This window comes from Psammomys obesus, unplaced genomic scaffold, assembly GCF_907164565.1.
Source record: "Psammomys obesus unplaced genomic scaffold, mPsaObe1.curated_primary_1811, whole genome shotgun sequence".
NCBI lineage: Eukaryota > Metazoa > Chordata > Mammalia > Rodentia > Muridae > Psammomys > Psammomys obesus.
This window is the reverse complement of record NW_026596091.1, coordinates 3,075,099-3,101,816: the sequence shown is the minus strand read 5'-3', so window position 1 is coordinate 3,101,816 and position 26,718 is coordinate 3,075,099. Positions and strand designations below refer to the sequence as shown.

The 26,718-nt window shown below is 43.6% G+C and overlaps 1 protein-coding gene across 6 annotated transcripts in view; it reads right to left on the bottom strand.

Annotated features, from left to right (window-relative positions):
- The window catches only part of Slc41a2 (solute carrier family 41 member 2), a 107,818-nt gene that overhangs the window by 3,681 nt on the left and 77,419 nt on the right, over positions 1–26,718 (bottom strand). For all 6 annotated transcript variants that reach the window (XM_055627890.1, XM_055627893.1, XM_055627889.1 and 3 more), the window contains exons 9-10: positions 24,454–24,585; positions 22,888–23,036 (exon numbers count right to left, since the gene is read on the bottom strand). In XM_055627890.1, the coding sequence (XP_055483865.1) occupies positions 22,888–23,036; positions 24,454–24,585 (281 nt within the window). The remainder of the gene's footprint in view (positions 1–22,887; positions 23,037–24,453; positions 24,586–26,718) is intronic.

The following is a 26,718-nucleotide window of genomic DNA, read 5'->3' as shown; positions in this document are numbered from 1 at the left end:
GTTCAAAATGAGTCTGGGCCATGGAGTGAGTTCAAGGTCTGCTCTGTGGTACACAATGAAGATCTGTCTCAAAACCAAAAGATTTTGATTTGATTCTCAAATTGTTCTTTGGGTAGTTTCTTATGACTCTGAATGTCTACCTTCTTATTTGAAGGAGAAACTCTCTCTCCCTCTCTCTTTCTCTCAACAGGGCCTTAAAAACTGAGGTAGCAAGGTTCCAGGAACCTGGCCCAGCAGCCCAGTGGTCCTGACTCAGGGCTCCGCCAGCTTTAGACCCCGTCCCTGCAGCTGGTCGGCCTAACAGGGAAACCTCTGCCTCACCGAGGGCACTCACCTCCCCCAAACCCAAAAAATCTACCCTACCTGCCATTGCTAGTTGCAGCCCTAGGTAGCCGCCAAATGCCTGGCCCAGCAGAAGCCCTGGGTCAGTGTGTGCCCTGCTTGGTGGGAGTCCCCTTGGGACCGGAGGCTACAACTCAGGCCACCTGCGCCGGCCTCCTCCCCGGCTCGCCAACACCAACGGCAGCTGTAAGAGCCACACGGTCAGATCCACAGAGGGTCTCCTTTGGGTTCCAAACCCTTCGAAGCCACTGGCCCCAGGACCACCGTGCTCACCTGTGTCCACCGTCTGTCTCCAGAACCATGACTGCCATGCCACAGCCCGGGCATCTCCCACAGAAACCTGGAGTTCCGGGGAAGATCTTGTGGGAATCTGTGGCCACTGTGGTGTTCCTTGTCACCCGCACTTGTCCTGACAGACCTAAAGACAATCCTCTCCACATTCCACTGTCACCAAGACTGCAGAAGCGGCTGCCACCAAAGTGCCATTGCAGCCAGACTCTGAGGACGCCTCTGGACATTCACCCCCACAGCAAGGCCACACAAGTCTCCTCAGGCTGCAGTCTAGACTGCAGAGTTGCTCACAGCCATGCTGGCATTAGTTAGAGGAGAAAATGTTTGAAGACTGTGTGGGGGCCCTCTGTAACCAACCCCAAGTACACAAGCTGAATGGCATCCTATGCCCCACCGAAACACAAACTATGGCACCCTGTGCCCCATCTTTCCCATGGGAGGTCCTTCACAAGCTCGGAAGAGGCAAACACACACACCAGTCACACAGACACCAACACAAGGACACAAGGAATGCAAAACAAACACAGAACTATAAAGAACAGAATTCTCCAGAAATGGTCTCATTTTGAAGGGATAGTATGAGGTGCAGAGAAGAGCATTCCTAACAAAACAGTAAGATACAAGAGGTAATAAAAGGAAATATAAAGCAACATAAAGAAATGAGAAAAACAATTTAGGACTTGAATGAAAAATTCAGAAAAGACAAAAAAGAGCCAATGGGAACCCTTAGAACTGATAAGGTCAGTGAATGCAATGAAAAACAAAAGACAATACTTCCACAATAGACCAAAACCAAGCAGGGATTTTAGAATTAACCTAGTTAAAAAACACAGGCGCTAGAGATATGGTTCAGGGGGTAACAGCACTGCCTGTTCTTCCAAAGGTCCTGACTTCAATTCCCAGCAATCACATGGTGGCTCACAACCATCTATAATGAGATCTGATGCCCTCTTCTGGCATGCAGGCACACATGCAGGCAGAATACTGTATAAATAATAAATACATCTTTTTTAAAAAAGACAGACAGACAGACAGAAGACCTTGAGACATATGGGAAACTTTTAGCAAACAAATACTTGTATCACGGTGATTCTGGAAAGTAAAGAAAAGGAAATAAGTAATAAATCCCATTTTGGGGACTGATGAGATGGCTCAGTGGGTACAGCGTTTGTCACTGCAAGCCTAACCACCTGAGTTCAATCCTGGAACCCAGGTAAAGGTGGAAGGAGAAAACCAATGGTACAAAGCTGTCTTCTGGCATGTGGGCACCCTCTCATCATACAGAAATACTCACAGTAGTAATAGTAATAATAACCTATTTCACAAAATACGAGCTGAAAACACCCCAAATCTTCTCCGGGATATATCTATACAGATGCAAAATGTTCGAAAGTCTCTAACTAGAGAACCAAATCAGACCATTCCTAAGCACATTATAATCAAAATATCAACAGTACAATTCAAAAAGAAAATCCTAAAAATAGAAAGTGTCAGTCATATTAAAGTCCATTAGGTTTAGAGCAGGTTCTTGCAACAGAGTCCTTAGAAGAAAGCTTATAGGCCAAAAAGGAGTGAGACAACACAGCCAAAATAATAAAAGAAAAAAGATTCCTTGACAACCAAGAATACTGTACCCAGCACAACTATCCTTTAAAATCTGAAGAAATTAAGTCAGATAAGCAGAATCTGAAGAAACTCATCCCTACTGAGTCAGCCATTCAAGAAATACTGTCATGACAATGCAGGTTATAAATTTTACTAGAAGAACAGATAAACAGAAGAGAAGTTAAAGCTTAGCATGACAAAGACTTGCTAAATCATAAAGAAAAAGTCACACACAGTGAGCAGTACACAATTAGCGAAATGACAGAAAATAGTTCATGATTATTAATAGTAACCTTGAGTTTAAATGGATTAAATCCAATCCAAGTAAACAGATGGGCTAAGTGATTAAAAGAGAAAGGAAGAGCCCACTATGTGCTGCCTATGAGGACACTCACTTCAGTGAAGAGGCACACTATCTAGGGGAAGTTAGAAAGCATGACGTGAGATATCCCCACCAGACCAGACAGAGCAGACCTTAAATCACATAATGCAGTGAGACAAAGAACGTTGCTGTAAAAGAAAAAAAAAGGCTGGATTGGGCCTGAAGAGATAGTTCACCAGCTAAGAACACTGACTATTTGTCCAGAAGACCCCTGTTCAAATCCCTGTCGGTCTGTCACTCCAAGATCTGACATTTTCAGACAGACATATATGCATGCAAAATACCAATGTGCATAAAGGGTGTGTGTGTGATACAACAAAAAGACACAGAAACTGCAAAAATATACATACCAAACATGTGACCCCCAACATATGCAAAACAAACATGATTGATGTAAGGGAGAGATTCTAAGCCAGTAACAACAGGAATTCAAACACCGCACTTTCTTCAGTGGACACATCAGCCAGAAAGAAAACCCACAAGGGACACTGGGGTTTAAGCAAAGAGCAAATGCTCTGCCACATGTAGAGATGGTGTTGCTCAACAGCAGCAGACTGCTGAGTGGCACACGTCTCCCGAGACTCACCATGCCGCAGTGCACAAGTCAAGTCCCGGCCGGTTTTAAGAGCTGACACTATATTGGACATGTTCTCAGACAAGAATCTAAGTAAGCCAACAAGTGAATTCAGAGCATACAGACACAAAAAGCAAGCGACATCCTCTAGCTGACCAATGGTGACTGAAGAGACTAAAAGTGAAAAGTTTTTAAATCTAGAAAACAATGAAAAGACTTCTGTTTACTAAATGATCAATGGTGACAAAAGGGTAAACAAAGTTTTGAAGAGAATAGGACTAGCTCATTCTATGATACTACTATAATACAAGCTCTAAGTGTATGTGAAATTATGTGATACATATACGTAATTTACTAATTCCTGGTATGCTACAATATGGATGAAATCCAGCTTCGCACCGGCTTCTTCAACTGTGCGTCTCAACCTTACACGGGTTATATAACTAAATATGGGGCTTTCAAAAAAAACCTGGCAGCAGGAAAAGGCTTCTGAATATACAATTATCAAAAATTAATTCAAATCAAATGCATAAGGACTTTGAGGTGTTTCTGTATCCCAGTAGGCATCAGGAGGCTTCAAGGCGACCTTGGTTCTGACATTCTCACTTGGCAGCCGGTCACTCTCCACAGCGCCAGCGAACACTGCCTCAAACACTTCAGCTCAAGTTTGCCCCCACTGTAGATTATGGTTGGAGGGGGTGTTATTTTCCTTATTTTATGTACAGTTCTCTGCTTTACTTATGAAAATAAAGAGTCTTTTCCTACTGTCATTCCTCAGCTTCTAAGTACCAAGTTATTTTTATTCTGTACTGTGCTAGAATGTTTGACTTTAAAAGTTTTTATTTTGAGTTGCACCCTTACGTTTCATACACAGACACACACACACTAAATTTTAGTTTGGGATTTGGGCACATTTTCCCAGCTTCTGAAATGAGCCTAAGCATACTCCCTTCCATTTTGTACTGTATATTTAGTCAAAGTGGCATTCTTGGCATTGATGTTTACCAAACCAAAACACTGATCAATTCTGGGAAATGTTAAAGACACCACACCCTGCAAAACCAAACAGTAAGGCAAGACTTCATTCCTTACATACACCAAGCAAACCCATGCCACTGGTCTGAGAACTGGCTTCTTAAAAACATTTATTATTGTGTATGTGGGTGTATGCCCACACATGCTATGGGAGGTGGCACATGCCACAGTGTGTGTGTGGAGGTCAGCGGACAGCTCTGTGGACCTGGCGCTCTCTTCCACTTTACGTGGGTTCTGGGAATCAAACTTGGCTTGTCAGATTTCAAGACAAGTGCCTTTACCTGCTGAGCCATCTTGGTGGCCCTTCCACCTATAATTAATGGTAAAAAAATTTAAGCTTAAGCTGGCATGGTAGTGCACACCTGTAATCCTAGTATTTGGGGAGGCAGGCAGATCTCTGTGAGTTCAAGATCAGCCTGGTCTATAAAGTGAGTCTGGGATAGCCAAAGCTACACAGAGGAACCCTGACTTGGAAAAAAAATTAAATTTATCAAATAATTGTTTTAAAATAAAATTTTGCTATGATTTATCTATTAATCCATAAAAGTTCTATGTATACACTTTGTTATAGATCCATGCATCATGGTCACATAAAAATTTCTTAGGAAAAAAAGGTCACAAATGAAACAGGCATTGGCAATACCATCTTATGAGCCAAATTCAACCTATCACCTACTTCTGTAAAGAAAGTTTTATCAGAACACACTCCATTCAGTCCTTTACTTACGGCCTGTTGGGTCTACTTTTGAATCCTTGCATTTTATTGCTTGTAAGAGTCACTTGGAAAAGAGTCAGAGAGGTTTAAATAGACACACAGTTGTCACAAAGTGGCAACCTGAAGAGCTTCAGGAATTTATTTTCTGTCAATTTATAGAAAATGGTGTGGACTTATCCAGAGGAACATAGGGGAAAAAAAAGAAGAAAATGGCTACTACTGGATGTAGCAGGCTGAGGCAAGAGAACCTTGAGCTCAAGGCCAGCCTGGGCTACATAGAAAGACCCTGTCTCAAACATTATCACTTCTAATAAAAGAAAAGAAAGGAGGGGGGGAGAGAGGAGAGAGAGAGAGAGAGAGAAAAAAAGAAAGAAAGAAAGAAAGAAAGGAAGAGAAAGAGAGAAAGAAAGAAAAAGAATGAAAGAAAGAATCAATGAATGAATGAATGAAAGAAAGAGAAAGAAAACAGAAACTGCCAGCCTCCCCCCACACCTCAACAGAAATTGTAGGTAAGATGTATATAAAGAAAAACACTTTATATGGGAATGTAAGAGAATATCTTTCTGATCTTGATTTGGGGGATAAATTTATAAATAAAACATGTGTTAAATGAATAAGTTTTTAAGCTACAGTGAATCCTTCTGTAGTTCAATAAATTAAAATCTTGCCCCAGGCTTGCAAAATATCTCTACCTTGCATTTCACTGACAAAGAATTAGTGTTCAGAATATTTTGAGAAATTACTGAGAATTCCTGCAGTTCACAAGAAAAATAATCTGACGAGGGAGAAAAGAAACGCAAGAGCCAATAAGCAAGATGCTTGATCTCACTAATAACAAGGGACACAGATAATTTTGGTTTTCCTATGAGATGAGCAGGAAATGGAATATAGTGTTTTAATCTATGTGTTCTATTTCATGTTCATCTCATGGAAAAAATGTAAACTACAATAATAGCAAACATTGTCTTTTAAATGGGCTGTAATGGGACCATGTGGCATTCAAAGAGGTCCACCACACACAAACTGACTTAATTCCCAGACCACTTCTATAATACAGTATGGGCTATTATCTTTCTTTGGCACAGGAGAAAACTAAAGCAGGCAGAGTGCAAGAAAACTGCCCAAGATTGCCAGCTCAAAGCATTGCTTCTGGGAACCCCTGGGCCACTGTTGGTCAAGTTCAAGGTTGCCCTGGGCCACACACTGTCAGCTGAGTATTAAATGTCTACAATATGGAAGAAGATAAACTTTATTAAACATAAAGGGAAAGTTGGTCATGGAAGATGCCCAATGAGCAGGAGAGACCAAGATATGAAAACTATTGCCAAGGTGGTCAGGGTGGTTCCTGAAGACAAAGAGGAAACAAGAAGAAGAAGAAAAGGAGGAGGATGAGGAGAAGATGCATGGTGTTTTTGTGTCTGGTCTAGTGTTTTCGTGTTCTGGAAGCTGCTAGAGTGCAGTCTGGAGGCCAAAAAGGGACTACACAAACTTGTACATAGTCCAATGGCCAGGGGGTAGAGAAAGATGTTCCAGATCCCTGGAGAGGGCCTTGAGGTCCTCATCGGGTTCTGGGAGAAATGGATAATTCTAGGTTGGTGCCAGGTCTTTTTGCCTCTTGCTCATGGAGAGCGAGACTAGGAGATGCCACTTTTGGTGTGATATTTTCAGTTTCCTAGGAATGTCTTGTTGTTTTTGTCCATAGTTGTCCTAACTGTTGTACTTGTCTCATTGTTGTGGTTGTCAGATTGTTATTCTATCACGGGTCAAATTTCATCTGCCCCCTTTAGCCATCCCTGTTCCCTCGCCCCAGCTCGGATGTGACCCGCGTCCCTGGCGTAGGCCAGGGCTCACTGTGATTACGGTGGTGGCAGTGGGGCCAGGGTGGGTGCTCCGCTGGGGGCTAGGTCCTCCGAACCCCAGGCCAGGGGCACCCCAAGCATGCCCATGGGGTGCAGAGACCTCTGGGGAACAGTGAAGGAGGGGCTGTGAGGCCGTCACACTGGTACACCAATGGCGTCCAGGCTCGGGGATGGGAGGGAGCTCGGGGATGGGAGGGAGCTTGTGGCTGCAACTAGTACCAACTGTGCACGGTGACCTGAAGCCCCACCTCTGGGAAAGGAAGCAGCAAACTTCCACTGTGGCAGTGCCCACTTGTCTCCCAGGGTTCAATGGGCACCCCGGCAGTAGGATGGAAGGGGAGAGGTGAGGGGGCACCAGGGGGTAGCTGCCCCACGATCCCCTTTGTCCACTGCGACAGAACAACACTGCCGGCAAGCCCCAGCTCCTGCCTGGATTCAACAGAGAACAACTTACAGCTGGAGAAAGTAAGGAGAGTTCTGTCTGTCTGTCTTAAACGTGTCAGTTTACTATGCTCTGTATGTCCTGGCCACAGAGTAATCTGTAACAAAAAGTGAAGTAACCTGTGGAGCACGCGCTCTGCAGCCTGCCCTGTGAGACAGCAGCCCTCCAGCTTGAGACAGCCACATGCTAGAGGGCAACAGTCACAGGAACTCTTAGTTGTAATGAATTCTCTGTTTATTATCCTATCTCCTTTTAAACTAAGAAAGCACCAAGTCTCATTTTAAGTTGGTATGGGTTTTTATATAAAATCCAAGGTTGTATTTTACAACATACTGTATATACGATGGTACAATTTTAAGGTTATGAAGGTTGATTCGGGTTGTTGCGGACTCTGGAAATGGGTGCACAGTCCACAGTGCTATTCCACAAAAGGCAGCAGCACCAGCAGCAGCACCTAACAGCTATGTTTTTAAGTTGCCCTCTGCGGCCTGTAACAACATGTGGCTGGCCACCATACTGATCGAGGGATGAGGAGGGTGGTGCCATGGCTTCACACCGCCTTAACTAAGGGCAGTCACATGACTGGCAGCCATCTTGGTTATGGAAGAGTTGTGGTCCAACACCACATTTGCTGTGGGCTGCCACTGTGTCCAGTGACCCGTTTAGCACCAAGCGCGACTTCTCGCCTTTATATTTTTGCTGTTCAGCCTTAATAATGCAATGTGGTAGGAGCAGCAAGATTTGCAGTCTCTCCATAAACTGTATCTATGACTGAAAGTCTTGCCTTGACAGCAGTTCAGAAACATATTTAAAGTTATGCTAATAACTGATGCAGTTGATTACAAGATTGAGCTTTACCTAGTTTCCTGTTCACATTTTGAAGGTTAAGCCTAGATGGGTAACTACAAAGTTAGCCTATTTAGATCTAATTGAAGTAGATATAGTCCTAAAACACTTATCTATACATTATGCCATAATTAAAAAGTATACCATTCTGTTTCATGTTGACAAGATGCAGTTTAGAGCAGATAACTAAAGACAGACAAAGATTAACTCAGGTATGCTGGCTCTAAGCGTACTATGACAGACAGAGTCCCAAATCCTAGTAGTAGCTCTCCAAGGTCTCTGAGAAGATTTGAGCACAGTGACAGATAACTCTGGACCGTGGTATGCTAAGCACTGGGCAAGACTACCCAATGCCTCGCCTGCAGCTAAGGAACAGCCTGAACTGTGGACAAAACTGGACACCTGGAGAATCATAGTCTCATGTTGCTGAAAACAAGGTGAGGTCAGTCTCTCATGTTCTTCTTTCACAGAAAGAGCCTCTTGTCTTCTGGCCATCAGAAGTTTCATGGCCACAATGCCATGAAACCACAGGAGCCAGGGCAACTGTCTAAGTGTCTGACTGACTAATCATCTCTGTCATTCTGATTAATACATAGATTTTATTTAGGTTACAATTTATCCTCAGGTCCCTGATCACATTGATGGCTAGGGTAATAGTAGCTTAACAGCCAGAGAACGGACAATTAGACCCACTGTTAGTTTATTAGTCAATTCATTAGTCGTTAGAACTACTAGGTACTAGATTTCTTATTTAAAAAGGCAAACAAGTTTGCCTTGCTCACAGGCTTCATGTTAAAAGGTAAACAGATTTCAATGTAACTTTTCCCTACTTCATTTAAATGACTGCTCCCAGTAATCAACCACCTGTGTCTTGAGGTGAATAACTGGATAGAAAAGGTATAAAGTTTATATAAGCTCTGGAGATAGGAAAGTTTAAGTTATGAGGATCTAAAAAAAAGTCTGCAGTCTAAGAAGGTATTTTAAGGTGGGTAAATGCAAATTGTAAAGTGTTTGCAGGTCTAAGAAGGTGTTTTAAGGTATGTGAATGCAAGATGTAATTCTAGAAGAAAGTGATTTAAGCCATATAAAAACGGAAAATGTTTCAGATTTCTCTCCCCCCTCTATGCTATACTTCTGTTATATAAGATTTCTAAAGTTCAAAATTTTAACACTGATCAATGGAGTTCTGGTAAGTTGATGGAGCACTGGCTACTGACTATTCAGTCACAAGCTCAAGATTCTAGAATCCCTTTGGCTGTCTCCTGAATATAGATTTAAAAGTGCTTCTCATCATGCTGAAAACATGTCTGTCCAATCTGTATTTCTAGCCCTCTGGACTGAGAAAATAACGTTTATGTTTTTTAACCCAAAGCTATAGCTTTTACTAGGTCTCAATGGGATGAGCCTCCCCTGCTGTCTTATAGACACCTGTTAACTGCTTTTTCTAAAATATGGATCTCAATACAATGGTAATACTAATATACTTCCTATTGTAAACTGAAATTCATATGAGCTTCAGGAAATCAAAAAGTCGTAAGACCTGGTATACCACAGATCAAACAGATAAAGTCCACTCACCTGATCTTGAAATGGGATTTTTCCCTTGGTCTTGGGATTCCTCACTTTCCCCACATACTAGACAAATTTTAATTTCTGTTCCTAGTCTCTATTTGTCTCAGCAGATTTTTACCTAGCTGACAGAATCCATTCAGGGATTACCTGTGGATTATGAGCTGCTGAGATCTGGACTGGCTAAAAGCTGATGTAAACCAGTCCAACAGATGTAACTGTTCCCTGTCTCTTCAACTGGATCAATAATCAGATGCTTCTAATAAGTTCCCCATTGCCTAGCCTTTGACTAGCCTTTCAGCTCTTCTTAGCCCTAACATCATCCTAATGTCAGGTGGAAAAAGTTACAGAACAGAATACGTCGCCTATTGTCCCACCTGACAGGCTGAAATGCTAAGTCAAAAGAAACTCTGGCATAATCCCTTAGTTCTGTTTCTCCTGGTCACACTTTGTGCCCCTTGCATGATTATGCCTAGCATTAGAAAAAAATGTTGTTAAAGATCAGGTCTTCATGGTCTGAGTATGATGTTAATGCCTCAATGCCAGCCCTTGGACCCATCTCAAGGATTTGAGATGGAATCCTATTCCAGGGGAGAAAGAGAGGACTTAATTCCAAGGCACCAGCCAGTCCCAAGTAGAGTCACATAGCCTCCATGAGCACCAGCCAACCCCAATCGAAGTTATGTAGCCTCCATGAGCACCAGCCAATCCCAATCGAGGTCATATGGCCACATTAGGAATTCCCCTTTATGGCTTTAAAAGGAGCCTACGAGCTCCCCTCTGGTCGCTGCCATTTTGTGAAGGTGCTGACCCTAGCATGCTGGACTTCTCTGCAAAATAAACACTCTTTGTTTTTGTATACCATCTGATTCCGGGGTCTTTCTTCAGCGATTCACAGACCCCAGCATTTGAATATAAACAGTGATGGGAAACTCTGTAAAGTATATAGCTTCCAAATGTTCAAAATAGCACAGTATTTATATATTTAGAACAGATGAAGAAAGGACAGATGATATGTTATGGTGCCAATGAGCACCAGAGAGGAATGGAAAGGGCCAGGAAATGGTTTATGGGTGACACTTACACGTGTGTTTATATATATCATTTTGAAATATTTGCTTCAAATAACTTGTGTCTGCTGTCATACATGCTTTCTCCTTTGTGTTTTCTCTTCTACATTCTTATTCCATTTACTCTATGCAATATGCCACAGAATTAAGTCAACTCCTTACATGAGTTATTTTTAAAGATGTTATAATGACCTTAAACAAGTTTAAAAATTTTTAACTTTTTTCAGGTAAGCAAAATTTATTAATGTTTTCTTGGATCTCTGAATATAAATCATAAAAATCAAGGTGAGTATAAGCACCTTCTTAATAACAACATGTTTTTCCTCAAAATTAAATCATTGATTAAGGAACAAATGCTTTCACATTGGATACCAAACCAAGGGTGCACTATGTTTTAACATCACCTGCTCTTTATGAAATATGCATAACTTTTCTGGGTAAATATGCCTTCTGAAAAGGCAACTTTGTAGCCCTGGTTAAATATGCAAGTCATAAATATATGCCTAGAATTTAAATAAATACGTGAGCACAAGAGTATGTATTTGCTTTGGATGCTATTGACTTTCTAGGCTGCCTCTTCCTTTGAGCTCAGGTCAACATTCAAATGCATTAACATTCCTTTAATGCTGTGCTTGCCAACAGCAGCCTTGTGCTGTGTGAAGAAAGATGATTGCTTTTGGGGAGGAATGCTTACGGATACGACACAAATAAATCTCAGAAATAGAAATGAGGACAGTTCTTCCTAACTCTGAGCTTCTCAAAGATTGAATCCATGCCCTATTTAAAATAAGCAAACAAACAAAACAAAACAACAACAACAACAACAAAAAACCCTTTGGACTCCAGGCTGGAAACCACCCACTGAAATCTAGTATTTAAATGATGGGAGTAATTCAGGCTTGTCATTCAGCAGGAATTCAGTCTACTTCTCATATTCAGAGAAAATGTCTTCCTGACCTAAACTGTTTCTGTGAGGTTTCGCAGGTGAGCGGCGATATGTGTTTGTTCTTGAGGACTGTGTGGAGCACATGTGTGGATAAAGGTTATGCGACTTGTCTGGTAAGACAGCCATTGAGAATAAAGTCCAACAGAAGCTGCGGAACTCCAAAGCTGCTCTCCCTATCCCACACCAGCCCTGTTGAATAGAGACCAAGGGCAGCAGGGAAAAGAAAGTTTTCTACCTGTACATTAACACACAGCATAACCAGACCCAAGCCTTAAAAAGACACTCCTCCCAAATCAGTGATTTGATTTTTTAGTAGTATTGCAAACAACTCATTCATTGAGAACAACTTCAAATGCTCAGCAAATTTTGGAAAACAATGTTTTTGCTTGGTTGGTTGGTTGGTTGGTTGGTTGGGTTTTCTTGTTTTTCCAGACAGGGTCTCTGTGTAGCCTTGGCTATCCTAGAACTAGCTCTGTAAAGCAAGCTGCTTCAAGCTCACAGAGATCCGCCCGTCTCTGCCTCCCGAGTGCTGGGATCACAGGTGTGGCTGCCGCAGGGCTAGAGCAGTGTGCTGTTGCTGTTTTAATGCGCCACAGAGCTAGCAGGAAATCTCAGAGGGAGAGAGACACAGGCACTCGGAGGCTGCTGCCTGCTAAGGTATCTATAAGACCCAAAGGGCTTGAACAGGCCGCTTCGCTGGGCACACGCCACACCCAGCCATCTACAGACTCCGCCTCCCCAACAGGTCGAGAAGTCTAGTTTTGACAGTAGCACAGGGCACAGAGAGCAGACGGTAAAAAGAAAACTGTCCCCACGTGGGACATGTTACAGAAGATACAAAGGCTGAAAGAAACTACCCCGTGTAAGACATAAACCTGTCCTCAAGAACAGGTGGGAAATGTGTCTGACTACATGGACAGAGAGAAACAAGAATCATCCCTAAGAAAAATCCCAAACTGCAAGTGCTCTTTCAAGGACTTGAATCCAGCATCAAATGACTCATGTGGCCTTGAAAATCCTCAAGATGAATATCAGATTGGTGGTACCCCAAGGCTACTGGAAAAGCAAAGCAAAACAAAACAACAACAACAAAAAATTTTTTTCTGAAGGGCTAGAGAGAGATGAGTCAGTGATTAAGGCACTTGCCACTCAGGGGTGAGGACCGGAGTTAAAATCCCCAAAACCATATAAAGCCAATTTACAATTCCATTGCTCTACAGTGAGATAGGACACAGAGACAGGACAGTACCGGGAGCAATAATTTGGCATATGCAGTGGCAAATAAGGCACATGTGCGTCTGCATGCTCTCGTTCTCTCTCTCTCTCTCTCTCTCTCTCACAGCTGGGATAGATTGTGTCTTCTGGTACTCTGCAGCCATTCTTTATCCTTCTCTTCTAAGGAGAGAAAGGCCTGTAACTGATGCTTCTTGGCCTCCCTGAGCAGCTACAGACAGTTTGGACTGTGCTATGCTGCGCTCAGGCAAGCCTTGGGAGGTGTATGGGAGGAAGTTCAGTGCTGAGGAGCCTGAGGCAGAGTCCTGAAGTGCTGACCAGCCTCCACATTCCTCCTCCAGTCACCAAAGGCAAGGGTAACAGCTGATACGGCATGGCCTTTGGGCCACAACCTGAGAGCCAGGCAGCTCCCTTCCCTCCACGCTGCCCCTGCCTCCTGCCATCTGCTAAGATGTGATAAGGCTTTCCAACATGCCCTCCATTCCCACCAACCCTCTCAGACACTGCTGTGAGAGTCAGACAGAAGCTGGTTAACAGGCACAAACGCACCATCCCTGTGAAGAGTGTGAGAGCAAAGGACAGAAGCCAGCTGCTCACCAGGTGGCATTTTAAACACTTGTGGCCTTTGTTTAAAGAGCACACAGACACTCCCTAAGTTAGGAAACCTAGGAAAACACTATTTCACTCTTAACTGTTTGTTTAGTCCTGAGTGTAATAACAGTCTTCAAGCCAGGCATGGAGGTACATGCCTATAATCTCCCCAAGTCCCACACTTCTGAAGTGGGAGCAGGAGGATCAGGAGCTCAGAGTCATAATCAACCACACAGGCCAACCTTGGCTACCTGAAACCGTATCTCAAAACAACAACAAAATCTTTAACATTAATTTCCTGTACAAGAACTTTCAATGATCAAAATATATAGTTCCTACTATTTTTTTTCTTTTTTTTGTTTTATGTTTATAATCTGAAAAAATCATGACTGTTAGACAATACAAAATGCTTCTAAAATATGTATGCGTTTTGGAAAGAGGAAAAAAATGTCATCTTCTTACATATGCTTACAATTCACCATGTGCATTTAAAACTTGATAGTTCAATGGGACAGTATGGCTTCCTACACTTAAGGCCTAGACTTCAAATGCCCTGCACCAAGAGAAAAACAATTAAAACCTCATTTTGCAAAGTAACCCTTAATATTAAAAATTCCCAGAGAGACCATGACACAAAATACATAAGGCTCCAGAAGACCCGCAATAACATACCTCAGATTCAATGAACCCAGGTTCGAGTCCCAGCACCCATGTGGTGGCTCTCAACTGGCTGTGACTCCATCCAAAGGTGACCTCTTCTGGCCTCTGAGAGCATTGCATGTAGGTGGTGTACATATGTGCAGGCAAAGTAAATAAATACTCATACACATGAAATCAAAAATTAAAATTAAAAAAATGAATACATTGTGTCATGTCCACACAAAAGGACATCATCTAACATTGAAATAGATGAGTAATGGCCACACATACCTCCCAGAAACAATGAGAAAAGCCACAAGAATATACTCAGCGAGTCCGGAACACTCCAAGGTGAGAGATCCAAATACACACAGCACAGCACGAGGAGACGCACAGCCAGAGGGCTACGCAAAACAGCATCAAAAGAACAAAAGGGGATCGAGGCTAATAGAGAAAAATACATGTGTAATCATACATGGTGGCTCATTCTTGTAATCCCTGTGACCTGGGAGCTGAGGAAGAAGGACCGAAAACTTAAGCCCAGCTGGCACATGTGTGGGCAGTATATCAAAAACAATACAAGGACCATAACAGAATCAGGGACTTCCTGGACAGATGGGGGATTTTCTCGGTAACATGGGGAGGGTATAAAAGGAAGGAATGGAAAATAAGCGAGGTATCTGATAAAACAGGCCCTTGTGTTTGTTGGGAGGGCCTCAAGCATTGGGTAAAAGCAGAGGCTGGTTTACTGGACAACAGGAAGAGACACTAACCTGGTCAACATTCTGGAAATGCTGAGAGGCACTGGGGACCGCTCTGAGGAGTCACAGGTATGAAAGCCTGATATCATTGGCTTGGATCTTGAGGAGGCTCAAATGCGTGCCGCAGGGCTCTGCAGGTCTGCAGGCTGCTGGTGCTGACTGCCAGTGCGCAAAGGACTCGGAGGATGTGGCTTTGGCAGAAGTTATGGTGGCAGATGCATCTACATTTGACTTAGCTACTGGTATATTTAAAACTCAGCATACACATGCATCCATGCTAGTGAACTGTGACCTACCTACCTGAAGAGTTTGAGGAAAAACAACAACGAGTCCCTTTTGAAACTAAAATTGAGATGAACATCCAGAGGCTCAGAAGAGTAGATGCATAGATGAGCTGAGCAAAAGAGCAGTGAGGGACACACCTATTCACAAGGCTAAGACATTAAAATATCTACAGGGCTGGACTGCCCCAGTCACCGGCAGAAGGTTTTATGTGTCCTTGTAGAGCATGTAATTCTCACTTCAGGAGAGTCTCACTCAGTTTGATGCTTCATGCCAACGGCTCCATTGCTGCCCTGCACAAGGAGCCTTGCCAATGTTCTAGCCCTACCAATATTAGATACACGCAATGGAACAAATGTGATTATTATGACTAACACGTAAGACACAGCAATAAGATGCGCACAGAGTTCTGAGAATAAGACAAAACTTCCAGTAAAATGAAAATCTCCACGACTACACACTCACTTTACAGATGTGTGCTGGCTGAGGGGGAACTGAGGAATAAAACACAATCCCTGGAGGACCTGAGCTGGCTACACCCACTCCATCCACTGGCTACACCCACTCCATCCACCGTCTACACCCACTCTATCCACTGTCTACACCCATTATCCACTGTCTACACCCACTCTATCCACCGTCTACACCCCACCCTTTATCTGCTAGCTACATCTCTAACTGCTGTACAAGCAGAAGGACCTCAGCAGCCCTGGGAAGACTTAACATCCATACCACATACAGTCACAAAAGGGCTGGCCTATTAACTGAAGATTTCGTGTGATGATGTTCTTTACCCTTGTTCATTCAAATGCTGCTTTCTCTCCCCCACTCTCTGGTTTCAATCCAGACATTGCATTGTGATACTTATTCTAAGCATCACCTGTCTCAACTTTGTGTAAACATGGCAAAATAAAGCAACCAGCCACAATGTTGAGCAATGGAAAGGAAGCAGGAAGACAGGGAGGAGCCAGAGGACAGGAAGGTGTGGGAAGCAGAGGAGGAGAGAAGGGCAGGAGAGAGCTGGGAGAGCAAGGCTGGAGGAGAGGTCTTGGAACAACGTGGAGAATGAACGGGACCTAAGATTTCACTAAAAGCAAGTATAATGTGGGAAATCTAAATGTTAGGAAACTATGAGGGCTTGGAGGTTTAAGATGGAGTAACTATTGCCCAGCATTGTGTTCTAGGTTAATTAAATAAATCATAGTCTCTATGTGGTGATTTGGGTATACAGCTGTTGAGGATTAACAGCAGTGTTAATAAAAGATAAACCAATAGTAAATATTAATAGTCACCTACAACAATTGTCCCAGCCGAGACCACTGGAAAGAATTTCTATGTAACTTTCCTTTCCCTCCCATCTTTATAAATTCCATGTCCTGAATAATTCGTGGCTCTGGCCTCTGCCTCAGAATCAAGTTCTTCAATGGCACACAGGAACGAGAGTAACGTTTCTGTGGTGTTACCGTGCCAACTGAGGCTTTGTTCCCCTAGGACCCTTACAGACAGTACCACATGGCAGTTCACAACTGTCTATAACTCTAGTTTCAGCAGATCTAACACCCTCCTGTGGACATACATGCAGGCAAAATATCAAAGCACATAAAATAAAAATAATTAAAGATAATAAAGTTTGGACTTTCTTTTGGCCAGCCAAAAGCATTGCTAACACTTCAGCTGAATCGAAATTAATGTTACAGGGGAAATACCTAAACTACAGGGAGGCAGTCTGAACCACAGAGACCTACAGTGGAGCACCTTCTCATCCTTTTATAAAATATATCTGATTTTTTTTGTTTCATAGTCATTTCATGTTTATTGTCAGAGTTTCAAATGCTTTTGTCTGGACACTGCCCCAGCAGATGTTTCTACAAATGATCCAGCAACAAGAAGGAAAGGAAACATAAGAGAAAGGCTATGTTAGCTCTCCACAAACTGGGGACAAAAGGAGGGTGGAATAGGAAGGTCTGCAGAATTCTTAAAGGTGAGCGCCAGCGGCAGGAAGTGAGACTGAACTGATGCCACACTCCCAGGAGAGGAGAGGCCTGCTTCTGGCCACAGTAATGAACAGCTACTAAACTGCTTTCAGTTCCTCTCAACAACAAACCACTGGCCCCACCGGGCATGTTCTGGAAACTACCAACCAATGGCAGTCCTAGTTTCTAAAGTAGCAACTAGGAACTAATTCTTCCCAGGACTCCACGGTGCGATGCAACCAGACGACACCGCCATCATCAAACTTTCATGACTGACATCCAGCCACTTGGGCTCAGGAATGCCCACTGGTCCCTGAAGCCATGACTCTCTAACACTCTACATAAGCTAGACAGACCACTCTAAGGCCTGCAGACTATGTGGTGAAAGCTGCCTTTTTAGCTCTGATACAGACTGACTGTCTCATCTTCCTTGACCGCTGTTTGCTTTACGAGACAAGGCCTTTCTACGTAGCCCAGGTAGCCCACAACTCTTGGAACTCCCCCTGCCTCAGTTTCCGGAGTGCAGGGATTACAGGAAGTACCACTGTGCCCAGCTGCTCTTGTGCCTTGTTACAATGTGCAGAGCACAGCTGACAGTTTTGTGTGGGTATGTGACTTTCCTCTACGTTAAATGTGAAGTTCCAGCCATGGTCAGAGTACAGTAGGACCCATGCTGAACATCTGGGAAGAGCTGCTTCAACTTTTCTGATTCTGCTTCATTTTTATGGGGTCTGACGAGACTGAAAGGAACCCTTCCCCCAGGCCTCCCTATCCTGGGATCCTGAGTGCTGCTCCTCTACAAGATGTATAGTCACATGACTTTCTGTGGGAAGCCAGACACACCCACCTAAAGCACTTTTGAGAAGCACACACTGAGGAAGCACCTGGAAAGCAAGCTGCTTCACCTTAGCTACCCAAACAGCAGCATAATACCACAGTATTTCAGAAAGGCATCTGGAAAACTCCTGCAAAGAAATCCCAACAGTTCACCTGCTTCCTATCAATCGGATCTCAAGGAAGATATTATTCCAACTAATAGAAAAGTGAGGAAATTATAGTTCCACCTGTCACAACATTTCCTTTTCTTCACAGGACCCTGTCAACCCAAGCTAACAGCCAAAAACCAACCAAGAGACAAAGGAAGAATAGCTACATGGAAAGAATAAAGCAACAAGGTGTGGGGCACATAGCAGCAACCAGAAGGTGGTGGCAAGAGGATCAAGAGTTCAAGGTCAACCTCAGCTACAGAACAAGTTCAAGCACAGCCTGGTCTACATAAGATTCTATCTCTAAAAAACAACTAAGAAAATCTTTCCAATTGAAATCTTATAGATTTAAATCCCAAAGAACAAGGAGCTATGAAGACTGAGGGTGAGAATTCGAGCAAGCAGGCTGTTGTAAACTATGGTGGTCTGAGTAGGAACGGCCCCCAGTGACTCATGTGTGTAAATACATGGCCCATAGGAAGTGACACACTTAGGAGGCGTGGCCTCCCTGGAGTCGGTGTGCTCTTGTTGGAGGTGTGGGCTTTGTGGTCTTGTGAGCTCAAGTCTGGCCGGTGTGCCAGTGTCCTGGCTGCCTGCAGATCAAGATGTGGACCTCTCAGCTCTACCTCCTGCACCACATCTGCCTGCATGCTGCCATGCTTTCCATCACTATGCTAATGCACTAAACCTCTGAAACCGTGAGCCCGGCCCAGTTAAATGTTCTCCTTTATATGAGTTGCTGTGGCCATGGGTCTCTTCGTGGCAATAAAACCCAAATGAAAACACAACCCCCTGACTGCTTGGCTCTTTCCCTTGAAGTACAAGCTATGGGCCCATCATTTAATAAAAGCTACTCAACTACTCAGCTACCATGCAAGGAAGATGAAGTGTGCTCATTCTGCACTCAGAGACAGCCTTCCCCCCACAGATTAATAACTTCTTGAGACTAAGTAAGCTAACTTACTTACTTTGTGGGTGGCTGTCCTGAGGTTCCAAGTGTGGTCATGCAGTCACTACAGCGCTTCGTGCTTCATTAGACAGAGGAGTGACTCCAAGAGGAGTTTCAGAATGGTGGCAGGGACTCAGAGCCAGTTCCATGGGCCCTGACCCCCACTGCCACTCAGTGACTCGCCATTCCAATACTCTGTGGCTACCGATGCAGATGTAAGTGAGCCCTGAGAACTAAGATACACCAGTGTTCCTAAGGTAAGTATGAGGAGGCCACTGTCCAGAGTACCAGCCTAAGCACACTCTACCGCAGTTCTTCATATGTCCCAGAAGTCTTGTGTAGCGCCCACGATGCAGCAAACTGCCATTTTCAAAACAAAGTGATCACTACTACACTTACTACTACGCAGAAGGGACCTTTGAGACACAATCAATGGTCAATTACCTTCTCCCCAAGTCCCGCTTTGCAGCCTTCACTTGTAAGGATTTAGGCCAAAGACACAAGAAGCCGCATCTGGCGGCACCCATCTTTAATTTCAGCATTCAGGAGCGGAGGCAGGTGAATCTGAGGCCATCCAGGTCTACGCAGCATGATCCTGGGTAGCCTCTTAATAAAGAGACCCTGTCTCAGAAGTGGGGGGCACAGAAGCACACTTTAAGAGTGAAATCTGAGGCTGGAGATTAAGAGACTGTCTTTCTCTTCCAGAAGGATCTGAGTTCAAACCTCCGCACCCACATCAGGCAGCTCACAACTGCCTGTAACTATAGCTCCAGGAGAGCCAATGTCTCAGCCTCTCTCTACAGACACAGACACACAGATACACACACACACACACACCTTAAATCTTTTTTTTAAACTGAAATGTTTTGTAAATAATCTCAGAAAAATTACTTCTATTTTCGTCAGCTTACAGGGAAGAATGTGGGAAAGTCCACTGCAGAGACGCAGACACAGCAGCATGTGTGTCTGTGAGCCACAGGGGAGAGCGCACATGGAAACCTGCTCTAGAAACGGCTGGCCAGACCAAACCTGTCTGCTTCTCTCAGGCTGAGAAGAGCAGCAAACATAGACGGCACTAAATGACCATCTCCTGGGCATCACAGTTCACAGCTTCTAAAGCCCTGGGAATAAATGCGTGTCTATCATCGGGGAGAAAGACGACTCCCAGACGAGCGGCTGCTTTTCCTTCTGTTCCCAGAAATGCCTCACACAGCCAGCATTTACACCACAGAACATGTGTGCGTTCAGGGAGTATCAGACCACAAGTCCTTCAATAGTGTTTGAATTCACTGCTCTGGGGACATAAAAGCCACTGAGACATGGATCGAATCAAATGAAGACTTAGTGAATAAAGAAAAAATTTAAAGCATTAATAGTGGCTTTAAAAATAAGACTGAAAGCATTATACAGATGTTTAAAATTCTCCATTAAGCTGTAAAGATTAGGTTGTTTTAAAAATCTACTCTAGCCTCCCTCACTTGGCAATCTGCCTTACGACCTCATCTTGCCCATTCCACCCTCAAATTCTGTATATGACGTTCCTTTCCTGGCACAGTTCTGTGCTTTCTCACTGTGTATTCAGCAATCTAGAATCCCACACTATGCTGCTCTCTAATAAAAAATATCTAAGCAAACTTTAAATACTATGCTAATATGTATATTATTAAGTAATCATAAAGATGATAACATACCAGGCAGGCAGGAGTTTTAATTTTTTCTCTCTATGCTCACTGGATCATTCTGCACTTTAAAAATCACTGTCTCATACCAAAGAACAAATCTCCTGTAATACTGAGGATGCAGCGCACTGGAGTAGCCTTCCCTAGCCTCATTCCTCCAGGGCAAGTCCTCTGAGGGTCAAAGGCAAATGCCACCTCAGCCATTGTTTTAATTCCTCATTGTTTGGGCACCAAGTCTAGGAAGTTGAACAAGAAGCCAGACAAGGTGGAGCAGCTGAAAATACTAAGGCTGAATTTATGGGAAGAGACCCAAGTAAAAGAAGAATTATTAATACCAAGGAAAATAATACACAAACAAAGAGATACAGCCAGAGCAAACCATCTGCATTACAATAAAAACGGTAATAATGGTCCTAAAGCCCTCACTTTATTTTAAAGCCAAAGTCAAAAAGGAAAGCAACCATACACTTGAAGTTTAGGCATGTTACTTTAAAACATACAAATAACGGCAGAAAAACATAGCTAAAATATTTCAAAGTTATGGTCTCTGAGAAGCAGATCTAGGGGCATAGAACATTTTGGTACTATTTCATTTTTAAAATGTGGGCATTTATTATGGCAACACACTTTTAAATTTTTCATTGGCATATATTAATTAAATATATAATATTGGGTTACATTATGATATTTTCATACATGGACATCATACTTATTATCCTCTCCAAACTCCTTCCTCTCCCAAACCAGGACCCCTTTGAGTTTCATTTTTGAGTCTGTGTATGTGTGTGAGGGAGAAAGAGAGACCCAATGAGTTTCATTAAAGTTGTTTACAGGAGCATGGATAAGGGTTTGTTCACATAAAAGAAAACATCAAAAATTTTAACATTAAAAGCCTTCTCTACCACAAAAAGAGAGAAATAGAAATTTAAAGATAAAACAGATAACGAAACAGAGAACATTTAAAATTAGGCTTGATGCAAGTCTAGTAACCATGTAAGAGTCCACGAGGAGGCAGAAATGGTGGGTACTACCGTAACCCAGGGCTCACATCAAAGGCCAGTGGATCACTAGTTTGAGGCCAGTGTAGGTTACATTTGAGTTTGAGGCCAGCTTAGGTTACATATGAAGAAAGAAGAAAGAAGAAGGAAGAAGGAGAAAGAAAAGAATAAGGAGAAGAAGAAGGAAAGGAAGAAGGAGGAGGAGGAGAGGGAGAAGGAGAAAGAAGAAGAAAAGGAAATTCATCAAAAAATAATATTTAAAGAAGGTTTCCCTAGAATTAATGAATATGAGCTTTTGAACTGATAAGTCAACGAAGGAGACAAAATATACCCATACCAGAGTTTATCAGTATATAATTTAAAACTACCAACATTCCAACGAGAAAAAGAGAAGTAAAAAGCACAATTGTTAAACAGAAAGTGTGGAGAGAGTGGGAAGGACAGCCCAGTGGGTCAAGTGTGTGCCTTTCAGGTGTGAGGACCACGTGAAGCCAGGTGCAGAGGAACACATGTGGATCCCAGAGCTCCTGCAGCAGCAGGATGGGAGGCTCACCAGACAGCCAGTCTACAAATGCAGCAGCAAACGAGACTGCCTCAAACAAGGCGGAAGGTAAGCACCAGCTTTCAAGGTTGTCCTCTGACCTACACACACACACACACACACACACACACACACACACACACACATGTACCTGCACTCCTTCACATAGACACATGTGAAAATAAACAAAGATAAAAGAGCAAGTTCATACAACAGATTCAGGAGTGAGATGTCACCAATTCTCACCCACAATTCGAGCATAGAAGGCAATAAGGCACACCTTAAAATTCCAAAAGAGAAGTATCAGTCAGAAAGTAGGGCGCAGCCCAGGCACAGGCACAAAATGGACTTCCGACTTTCCCTGCTTCAAGAACCTCTAGGAAGATGTGTCCTCCAGAACAGGATAACCAACAAAGGCTGCTGTGAAACCCAGGCAATCCAAACGCTCTGTGTACCAGGCTGTATCAGAAGTGTCCCACTCACTGGCTTTAGATCAAGTCAACGAAAAGGCCTCCACTGACTTCTGGCATGGTAACTACGCTGCATACTGTAGAGACTTGAAGAGGTTGGCCCTCTTACCTGGAGCACAGCAGCAAGCAGGTACACAACGACGAAGACTACGGTCAGAGAGGTGTGGCCGCTCTTCATCAGGTGGATCGTGTAGAGGAAGATCAGGTGGCCGGGAACCACCAGGAGCAGAAGAACCTGGGCAGACTTGTTGTTCACTCCTGCAACGTGAAGGGCAGGCGCGTCAGAAACCGCACTCGAAGGCTGCAGCTGCGGTGTAGCTCAGCGAGGGGGGCCTACTTGTCGCCAGTTACAAGGCTCAAGCCCCAGCATGGATGAAAAAAGAAAGTGAATGTCTACACGGGGTGGGCACGGCAACACGTTTGTGATCCCAGCAGAAGCTGAGGCAGGAGCACCTCAAGTGGAAAGCCAGCCCTGCCAAAAGGAGACCCTATCTCAGAAAAGCAAGACTGAAGAATACCTATTCCTACACCGCTAAAAATAAGTCTTAGTTATTTGCAACTCATTTACATCTTGGAAATTCCCCTATTAGGTCTAATTATAAAATCAAATAAAAGATGCTTGATTAAAAACTTATTTTGGAGAACAATACTATCTATCGTAAAAACAAGAAAAAAATGCAAAACCTGGAATGTTAATTTTATGTCTTTTACTGTCCCGTCACTGATATTACAAAGAGGGGCTGGAGATGCTCAGAGGTTAAGAGCACTGACTGCTCCTTCAAAGGACCAAGGTTCAATTCCTAGGACCCATGTGGTGGCTCACAACCTTCTATCCCTCTCGTTCCTGGGGATCTGATGCCCTCTTCCAGCCTCCGAGACTACCAGGCATGCAAGTGTGCACAGACACACTTGTAGGCACACACCCAAGCACATAAAATAATAAAATAATGATTCATAACATACTGGTAGTTACATATCTGTTCATATAAGCAACACGCTGTTCCCTGTCACTGGGCTGTCTCCTAACGTCCTGCTTCAGAGCAAAAGGAGCAGTACAGGGAAAAAAGTCCAGCTGTCCCTAAATCATGGGTGATTTTTGTGATTGTGCATACAGCTCCCCTTTCTTTCTTTTCTTTCTTCTTTCTTTCTTTCTTTCTTTCTTTCTTTCTTTCTTTCTTTCTTTTCTTTCTTTCTTTCTTTTTCTTCCTTCCTTCCTTCCTTCCTTCCTTTCTTCCTTCCTTCCTTCCTTCCTTTCTTTCTTTTCTTGTTTTCTGTTTTGTTTTGTTTAAGATAGGGTTTCTCTTTGTAGCCTTGGCTTCCTGGATTCACCTTGTAGACCAGGCTGGCCCTGAACTCACAGAAATGCACTTGCCTCTGCCTCCCAGGGGATTACAGGGGTGTGCCACTGAACCCAGCTTGGCTCCTCTTTCTTAACTGACAAGCTGCCCCAGAGACAGAAATATAAAGTGCAAATATCCTGAAGACCCTCGGCAGCTGCACACGGGGATCCATGAGGCCTTTGTTCCCTGAGATTAGCTGAGCACAACATTCACAAATTCAACACATTTTGCCTGCCCCAGATCTTGGTGGGCAGCAGTTCCTGAAAATATACAATGCCAACGCGCGCGCACACACACACACACACACACACACACACACACACACACACGCTTACCTGAACCAAAAAACGTCCTAAACGGATAGGAACAACCTTTGGGCTCTTCAGGTAGTTCTCCAGGGATGCTATGCAAATGGAGGTAGGTAGAAATCCTGCTAGCCTGAATGGCCACCAAATTGCCACCAATACCTGAAACATTGGGGAAACAAACAAGCAGGTTACCCTTTAATTTAAACAACTTCACGGGTCCCACCAGGGCAAGCCCCTTCCTGCCACCTTCTAAGGCCAAAGACACAAAAGCTTCTTCTGAAACGTTAGTTTCTTTGATGTTGAGCTAGATAATCCATAAGATCATTATTATAGAAAACACCACCATTATTTTCAAATCTGACTAGCTGTCTGATGTGAAAGTAGACCGGAACAGGTAATTTAAAAAATCATTCTTGCAACCAATTCACAAAACAAGATAACAAGATATTCATGTTTGTCACCTTAATGAGGGAAAAAGTAAGCTAGATTTATTTAAAATGACAGGCCCAACACTTTCTCATTTTGCTAAAGGAGAATAAATTAGGAGCTGAATAAGGTGACTCAGGAAAGTTCCACTTTCAACATAGAAACAGTCTCCGTGTGAGTCAGGGGCAGGAGAGCTGAGGAAGGAAACAGATTCCAAGGTGAGACTGGGCACTCGCAGAGTCAGTGAGGAAGACAGCAGCCACAAAAACACGAGGGGGAAGAAAGCAGATGCAGATTCCAAACTGTCACACACTACCTGTGGGCAACACGCCTACCCCAGACGCTGACGGCCTAGACACAAGGGCTCCCAAAAGCTTTCAAAAGCTGGGTGCCTCTGGGGCAGAGCGAGGGACACAATCTTACCACTCCCAGACCTGGCATCACACAAATCCTCTCAGGTAACGACAAGCAACATGGGAGGAGGAGGAGAAGCTCTGCGTGGTCCCCACACGCACGCGCGCGCACGCACGCACGCACGTACGTACACACACACACACACACACACACACACACAGACACGTGCGCGCGCACACATTGAAGAAAAGTGAATACTGAAGGAACCACAGTCCAAGGGCTGCCCTGACCTCTACACTGACCAAAGGAAAAAACAGCTCATTTCTAGGCACAAATAGTATTTATCTTAGTCTCCAGTTGTCTTTTATATATACAATGTCAGACATTTAATAAAACTCTACCAGATAGGAGTAAAAAGTAACAAAGAAAGCAGCCCACTGCAGGAGTTAAGATGTCAGCAAAACCAGACCCAGAGATGCTTCAGTGCTGAAGTAATAGTTGCTGTTGTTATCATTATCATTTGAGGCTTGAGACAGGGTCTCCTATAGTTCAGTCTGGCCTTAGCTTCCTCTAACCTTGAACTCCTGACCCACCTTCCAAGTGCTGGGATTACAGGGTTAGGCTATCACGCGCAGATCCAGATACTGAAGTTATTTGACAATGATTCTAAAATAACTATGACTGACACATTAAAGAATCCAGTGAGCAAAGTACATAACACACTATAAAAGATGGGGCAAAGATGGGGCAAAATCGGAAGAAATCTATACCAGATACAATAATGCTAAAGAAAGCTGAGGGAGCAGTGAGGACAGTGATACAGCTGAGAACACTTTGACACGCCATGCCACCAGACACACTTTGCCAAGTACCCATGGGCCGTTCACAAACTACAAGCTCCAGGACAAGTCTCCCTGAGTCTGAGATGACTGAAACACGGAAAAGGGGCCTCGGGGCACACCCAGAAACCAGATACCTGGGGCTCCCAGGTGTTAAAAGTAAACAGTATTCTTCTAAATAACCTAGGGGTCACAGAAGAGATCACAGACAGTGAGGAAAATATAGTCAACTTAAAAACAAAACATTCAAAAAAAAAAAAAAAAAAACATTCGAGACACCCTGTGTGTTCGCCCTGAAGGCCACGTGAGTGAGGCGCACAGAGCAGTCCTTTGAGATCTGAGGCATTCCCTCTTTTGTACACAAGAAGAGTCTCGTAGTGAAGATGTCAAGCTCACATCCTTAAAACTTCAAAAAGTTGTACAAAACCGAGAGGGGAGACTGAAAAGCAAGCAGCAGAGTAAACATAAATAAAAGAAAACACAACAAAGAAATAAACCAGACGCCTTTCAACAAATGAACAGAAGAGAAGGGACTTACATTTCAACACCCAGAATAAAAGGACCAGTGCAGCGGCTCACGCCTCTAATATACATGCGGAGACTCGTGTGCGTGCGTGTGCGTGTTCGTGTGTGTGTGTGTGTGTGTGTGTGTGTGTGTGTGTGTGTGTGTGTG